General features: G+C 41.7%; 1 protein-coding gene across 1 annotated transcript; it reads right to left on the reverse strand.

The window, feature by feature from the left end:
- Nucleotides 1-5,570: 5,570 nt before the first annotated feature.
- On the reverse strand, nt 5,571-6,944 carry CCDC89 (coiled-coil domain containing 89). The gene has a single exon (XM_074014993.1). It carries the CDS (start codon nt 6,903-6,905, stop codon nt 5,781-5,783), a length of 1,125 nt encoding a protein of 374 aa, XP_073871094.1. The 5' UTR covers nt 6,906-6,944; the 3' UTR covers nt 5,571-5,780.
- Nucleotides 6,945-8,139: the final 1,195 nt, after the last annotated feature.

Below are 8,139 nucleotides of genomic sequence, written 5' to 3' on the forward strand. Positions count from 1 at the left end.
GTGAAGCTTTCCAAGCTACTGTACTCTCATGTTTTCCTCTTCTCTTGGACAGTTTTTACACATTCTACAGATACCTTAAATCCATCTCCAGGAAAAGCTTCCTCTAATCACTCCTATATTAGGTTGGAGGACCCTGCTATGCACTTCCATGTCCTCCTATTGTTCAGCATTTTTCTCATCCAGAAAGATGCAAAGTCAGTGAAGATAAGGTCTCTATCTTGCTCACATTGTATCCCACCACTTAGCATAGTGTCTTGGCTAATAGACTCTCAATGAATATTTGTTAAATTAATGCAATATATTCAGTGAATGAGTTAGTAATTAGGATCAGAAAGATCAGAAATGAAAGATCAGAATGGCTGATCTACCTCCTCTACCTTTTGTTGGTATGTCAGCATAAAAACAAAAATGAATACCAAAAGCCTAAAAGCTTGAATATATAAGAAAACAGACTCTCTAAAATCTAAGATTTATACAGACGTGAAAATCCATGAAAGAAGCTAACACATCCAAATCTTTAGGAGAGAAATACTAATCATTGAGAGGCATTCTTTAGGGAAGAAAAAGATATTGTCATTAGGCATATGTTGTTGAACATTTGTGAAAGCAGCAGCTTCCAGCTGAACGTTCTGACCCAGATCTGTCAGGCCATATTTGGCTTTATCTAAAATATGCCGTGCCTACCCAGTTCTTGGAGAGGGGAAAATGTGCAGGCTTTTGAATCGCCTAAACAGAAATATAGCTTATTGGGAAATTAAACAGATATATGGAAGATTCTTTTATTTTTGTTTTCAATTTTACTATCTTTTGAATAGGTAATATATTCACATAGTTCAAAAGTCAAATGATATAAAATGGTATACATTAAGAAGTTTCTTTCCCATTCCTATCCCTGACCACCTCATTCCCTTTATGCTTCCACACCACTAATAACAACTTTTTTTCCAATATTTATTTATGCAGCTGGAAATGTTTGCATGCTAATACCCCTCCTCCTCTCCCCCTTACACAGAATATAGTGTTATATGGATATTGCTCTATAGCTTGTGTTTTTTTCTGCATATATCCTGGAGATAGTTCTATATCAATACATTAACATCTTCCTTTTCCTTTTATTTTACAGTTGCACTGTGTTCCACAGTGTGAAGGATCCATAGTTCATATAACCTGTTCCCTATTGATGGTATGTAAGCTATTTCCAATCTTTTGCTGTAACAATGATGTAATGAATAACCTTAAACATGAAAACGAAGATTATTTTAGACTAGTACAAATAAGAGTGGATTACAACATTAAGTGGGAACTGTCTGGCAAGTAGCTAAGGTAGGAGTCCCTCTGTGGGATTGGGGATTAAGGGTGTTGTGAGAGCACCGTAGTCAGTTGAATGTGTAATGAATGACCAGACAGATCTGTGCAAGAACAAGTTTTTTTCTTCGATTCATTTTTCCCAAGTGGAATAAACAGGAGGTTTTAGAGAGAACAGCATCAAGTAGGGAGACTCATCTGTAGAGCTCTAGGTGTCCCCTAAGTTTAATGTTTTTAGTGTTTAGAAAGTAATATCCAATTTACACAATAATTAGAAAAGCTTATTCTCAGCCACTTCCCCAAATTCCAGTAACTTTTTTAAGAGGCCAAGACTTGTGATTAAGGATTTAAAAAGGCTCCCTGTCTGATAAGGCTCTGGCAGTCTAAACAGATGTAGCACAGAAGGCACTATTGATGGACCATCCAACATCCATCCTCCTTCATTCCTGCTGGCAGAGCCCTGCCTTTGCCAGGTAGTCCCTTCCACTATGTGGCACAGACTGGCCTCATTCCCATCTCAGGGTGGATCCTGATTGGTCTAAATCAATCATGCTGGCAACATGCCCTATGAAGATGCTTGGCTGAGGTATTTGCATATGACCCAATTTTGGCCAATGACACTGGCAGACAAGCTGTCTGGAGGGGGAGGGTAGGCTTTTAGGGGAGCAGTTAAGAGTCATCGTCCTCTTTTCTTTGTGGGCAAAGAGGTGGTATCTCAAGTCTGCCCAGCTCTGTTGGTCTCGTCATAGTAGAAAGCAGAATATCCCTGACCTGACTCAGCCACAGCTACCTCATCGGTATCTAGGGAAAGGAGGGCCGAGTAGAACAGCAGGCACCTGGGCAGGTACTCCTTCAAACAACTTTCTTTAAATAATTGTTTAATATATGGAGTCAGGTTGACAAAGATTTTCTATTAATATTTTGTTTACTAGAAACAAACTAACTTGAATTCATTTTCTCTAACTGAAGCAGAGTTAGTATTCTGAAAATACCAGTCAGTTCACTTCTCCTGTAGCTCTCCTCTTTTCAAGCTCTCTTTCAGAATTTTTTGGAACCAGACAAGTTCCTTACAGCACACTGAAGAGCTCACAGTTTAGGTAACAAAAAGTCACACCTATCAGCTACACGGCACTACTCATACATTATTTGCTTTTAGGATCTCTGTTCTGCTTTCATTTGAGAGCTACTGCTTGTAGATGTTACAGAAAAATTCAGCAGGGATATAGGTCTGCTTAAATTTCAAAGGCAGTAGTTTGGAGGAGGCTGATTTACATTTTGTCACTTTGTTCCAGTGATAAGCATCACTTAATAGAGCAACATACCATAATAGATAAACTGGTTGCTTATCCCCTGATGTGGCTCTGGGTCACAGATTAAATATGAGGACTGACAGAGTGGAATATAAAGTACCACGGAGCACAGAGGAAGACAATGCCTTTTTAAGGCTCCTAAGAAGGAGTTTGCTCCTTCTGGAGCATGGGTTTTAGAGCCAGAAAACAGGCCCAACTACTTCCTTGATAGTACCCAGAACAAAAATTAAAATATGGAGCCGCTTGTTAAAAAATTAATAAGAATTTCGCGACAGCAACAGTGAGCATTAAACCAGGTGTGGGAGCCTGTGTAGGCAGCATACCCAGGGCCTTAGGTTCAAAACTCACTCTTGCCTCTCCAAACCTTCCTGGCTTTGGACAAGTCACCCTGAGTCTCCCTTTTTTTCACCTGTAAAATTGTGATAACTGAACCTCCCTTGAAGAGTTGTTATGAGGGCGGAATGAAAAGCACCTGACACATGATAGGTGCACATTCCTCTTGGCCTATGTTGTGGGCTCTTCTGCGGTTGTTCTTCAGAGCCATCTATCTTTAACTTTCTACTCTCATTTCCCACTTTCAAAATTTTTCAAATGGGTATTAGGGTGAATCTTATTAAATGGCCCGTATCTGACGACTTAGGATCTACAAAACGGCAAATAAGAATCAAACGTATGTGTTCCTTGGCACAGCTTGGAACACTACGGTCCTCAGACCAGGGCAACTGGGCTCTTTCCCCTGCGCCCGAGTTTTGGGGGACACGCGCCCCTACCCCATGCCCTACTCCCCCGACGCGATCTTCCAGATGCGCTCTTCCCCCCCACGTAACGTGGAGTCCCTGGAGCTCACTCCCCTTCTAGACCACACTCCAGTACCCGGAATTCCGGGATTCATACCCAAACGGCCCTCAGCCTGCTCCAGAACCGTTCGGCCTCTGCCCATGGGACTTCTCCCAGCAGGCTGGGGGCAAAACTTAGGCCCCAAGGACGACCACGAGGCCGCAGTTTCGGGTGGATGAGCCGAGCAAAGACTTGCAGGTTACGGGAGGTAGGAGGAGCGGTAGAGCGGCGTGAGGGTCGGCACGCATGCGCACCAGGCCCCTCGCAGAGCAGCGCGGATCTGGATGGGAAAACGCGGGCTGTGTCCGTGGCTTCCGTTTGTACGTTTGCCCCTCCTCTCGCGCCCCTCCCTCTCTCTCATATAACGGGCCAGCCTGGCTTTCAAGGTCCCCTATATTATGGCCCCAACCTACTGTTTACAGTTTTATCTGCACACATGCGTCTCCTCTCCTGTTCCCAGCTGCTATGATTCCCCCAAGTATTCTGGGCATTTAAAAATACCTCTATGCTTTCTACACGATGCTGTCTCAACCCTTTCTCCCTTTTCTCCACCTGAGGAAATTAATCATCCCTAGGAGTCCTCCCCGCCAACCCAACCCTTACCACCAGGCAGGGCTAGATACTACCTATGTCTTTCCCCTGTGATCACAGTATATGTAATTATTATTATTATTATTGCCCTTAGACTGTATGAGGGCTCTTCCAGGGCAGTAAACATGCTTTTTTATGCTTCTTCTTAGTGGCTACCCCAGCACCTGGCACTCAGTCGCCAAAAATTATCTTTCAATGTGCTGTACTCATCAAAATCCCAGCTCCTCCAGTGACCAACTGGCCTTAAGCAAAATTCCCGAAACCAGTCTCCTCTTCCTTAAAATAGAAATGAGCACACTTTCCTTCTTGAATAGTCCTAAGGATTAAATAAAGTAATTCATCCAAATTGCTTCAGCACAATGATAAATAGTATGGGCTCAATAAAGGATATCTATGATTAACTTAGCTCCTATATTCTGATTCTTGGTAACCTGTAGGAGGAAGTAAATAGTCCTTTGAAGCTGGCAGTGTGGTTTCTATTTTGACGAGAAAAGTTTGTATTTAATAGCATAATCTTAATAGAAGTGTGAAAAAATGGGTGTAAAAAAATTACCTGAGGTAAGGTAACACTTGCTTGGAAATAGTTTTATTAAAAAGGCACCAAGTCATATTTTTTAAGTAAATTCATTATGTAACTTGGTAGCCTTCACCAAAATGGGTGAGAAAAATACTACATTACAATCTATTTTGAGAGGTATTCATAATAATGTTTATATGTCAATACCTAATTACAGGAAGAAAATATACTTTTGAGAACTTTTTAAAGAACTTTACATGGATATATATATATGTATATATATATATATAAAACTATGCTTTTATAAGTATTCTTACAAAATGTAGGTATTACTACAAAAATGCTGCAAGCATACATATACACATTCAGCTTAGATTTTTTAAAAGGAAAAACTTAATTACAAAAAATGCTAATAGAAACAGAAAACAATTTCTGAGTTACTCTATAGATCATGTCTGCTATGATTTATTACCCCAAATTGTCTAATTGTCTATTAGCATATTTTGCAATATTAAATTAAGCTACTGGTATTTGCATTATTGCACATCTAAATCCTCTTTTTGAGAAAACAAAAAAAGGAATATTATCTAAGCTTGCAGAAAAAATAAAAATGGTTTTATATAACTTATTTGAATCATATTGCTAATATAGAATAAAATTGACCCACTTCGTTAAAGAACTTGATCTCAATCATTTTCCAAGCTAGTGCAAAATAAAATAAAGTCAGACAATTATTTTTCCCGCAAAGTATTCACGCTATTATGCTGATAACTGTTTGCTTACAGTCTCAACTATGGGAGACTATAAGCCTAACTATCTACAATGGGTAATTGTGCTAATTATTTTTCACAATGGCACATCTCACTGCATTTAGATTGACTTAAATCATAGAAGTTGCCAATTTAAAATCCTAAAATATATGAAGATAGCTGAGGTTGAGAATTAAGAAGTTATGGGTAGGAGAAGATACTACTAGTAAATTTAAGATTTCTAAGGCACAGAAGGAAATCTGGCAAATCTTGTGTATTCTAGGTGGTAGAAATGAAAATTAATAATGGCTTTACAATAATCACAACAATATCATAGTAAAGTAGCTTTTCTTTGAGTTGCCTTTTGTGCTTAAAAGTATAATAAATGGGATATCATCTTTACTCTTGCCATAATGCTAAGACACAAATATTTGAATTCTGAATTGCAGGCCAGAGGAAGCAGAAACTTGCTTATGGAAAGAGATGGCGGAGTTTGCCATTGAGTTCTCTCTCCTTGCTTAAAAGATCCAGGCTGTGCTTTTTGAAGGCTTCAGACTGCAGCCTGAGTTCATCGTAGGCCTTCTGGATCCCATCTACTTTGCACTGAAGCTCCCTGACTCTCAAGTTGCTGTCCACAGCCACTGCCTCTTGCTTAAACCGCTCCAGCGCATGCTTCCTGCCCTCATTTGCTATCTCCAACTTTTCCTCAAGCTGGCGGATCTCTGCCTGTTTGTTCTGAAGCACTTTGCCCCTTTCCATTGACAGCTGCAGCAACTCCTCTTTCTCTCTAGTGACGGTCTGCAGCCTGGCCTGCAGCTCCTGGCTCAGGCTGCTGTGTGTCTCCTCTGCTTCAGCCATCTGCTCCACAGCCTGCTGGTGCTGCTGCTTGAGAGTCTGCAGCTGGCTGCGCAGCTGTTCTGTCTTTTTGGTGTGGGTGCAGGCCTGCTGGCTCTGTAGCTCCAGCAGCTCCTTCTCGCGCGCCTGTGCCTGGCAAGCATCCTGAGCACACCTCTCCTTCAGCGTCTCTAGCTCCCCAGTGAGAGCCTCACACCGGACTGTGAGCTGTAATACTTTTGCCTCCTCATCCTTCAGAGCCTGGCTGAAGAGGCTGCTATTCTCCAGCTTCAGTTTCTCATTCTCCTCCCTCAGTTTGATGTTCTCACTCTTGTATTCATCCTTGAAGCGGATCATCAACTCGTGGTTGGCTGCTAGGGTCATAAAGCGTTCCTCTAGCTTCCGAGTGTACTCACCCTGGGCCTTGAGCTTCTCAGCCTCCTGCATCATCTTCTCCTCCAGCTCTGCATTGAGCAGCTCTAGGATCTGGCAGCGCTCCAGGGCCTCATCTGACCTCCGCTTCAGGATGCAGATGAGCTGGGACTGATCTTCAATGCGGGAGCGAAGCATAGCCTTCTCGCTCCTCTCCTCCTCTGACAGTCCCCGCAGGTTTGCCAAGGCTTCCCTCAGATCGTCCAGTTCCTTAAACTCCATCTCCTCTTCCTGGTTGTTCAGTTTTTCATTTTGCTTCTCTAAGCGTTCTTCAGGGGGCGAGGTGTCCATCCTGGGAGCCTGCTCTTTCTGGGGCATAGGTGCTCTCATCCACTAGGGGCTGACTACAGTCTTTTCCCCTCAGATTTCAAAAGCTGCAGGGCGTTGCTAGGGACTCTTGGCACTCCCCAGCAGTTGGTTTTTCCAGTAAGGAGTCCTGTGATTGGTGGACAGGTCTTCAGAATGTTATGAAGTAACAACAGGGGAATCTGGGGGAGTCCAGAGCCAATCTGGTAGGGTTACTTTTGCCTTTCTAACCAATCACAGCTCTCAGTTGTCAACTGTCTCAGTGTCTGGCCGGTACAGCAGAGAGATGCCAACCCCACTCAATCTCCAGCTGGCATCAGGGGAGGAAGCCTGACTCCACCTAATTTCTGGTAGTAGTAAACAAATGAAGCAGGCAATGATATATTTCTCCTCCCTCTCCCCTCTTCAGTTATCATGTAAATAAATTACTTTTTGTGGAAACATGGTTGGCTCCTCAAAAATTATTAATTTTTGAATACAAAGTAGTAGTGGTATTCTGAGAGCCAGGACCCTAAAAGGCTGCATATCTGCACTCGTGATGTTTGTCACAGCTCCCTTTTGGTATTTAGGTATTAAAATAGCAAACCCCAGTGAAATTTCTTTTGTTGTCCTTAGCATTGTCCCCACCTGGGCATAAATACTCTTTATTAGATATTTAACACCCCCTGTTTTTACCCATTATTAAAGTAAGGTTACAGAAGGAAGTTTAGTGAACCATATAAACATTAAAACAGAAAAAATAAGATCCAAATGAAGTTTGCCATTATATACCAAAGGCAACTCCTGATAGATTAAATGTAAACAGAAACTAGAAGAAAATGAAGGTAAACATCAAATCTCTGGGGCTAGGAAGGACTTTTTTTTTTTTTTAATGTTAAACATTATGTAAGATCAGAAAGAGAAAGCTTACTCAAAAAGTTATGTATGATTTTTAAAATTATGTGACTTCTGAGGTCTCTCCAGCCCTTTCTTCTACTGGATTTTCCTGACATTTTACTCCTCAGACAAACCCAACTACTGAAGCCAAACCCAAATCCACTAACCAGATCTCTGGCCCTATCTTTTGGTGTTCCTCTGCTTGGAATGCCTTTCCTACTTTGTCCCTTGTCACTCTAGTAAAGCTTTTTATTCTTAGTTAAGAATCGTCTCTGAAGCCTTTTCCTGGCCCCGACATGTCCAATTGGCCACTCACGTCTTTTAGTGCATCCACTATAGCCTATTTGTACTTCTGGTGGAGGATGTGCAAATTTTATTGCAG

The sequence above is a fragment of the Macaca fascicularis genome, chromosome 14, assembly GCF_037993035.2.
Source record: "Macaca fascicularis isolate 582-1 chromosome 14, T2T-MFA8v1.1".
Lineage (NCBI taxonomy): Eukaryota > Metazoa > Chordata > Mammalia > Primates > Cercopithecidae > Macaca > Macaca fascicularis.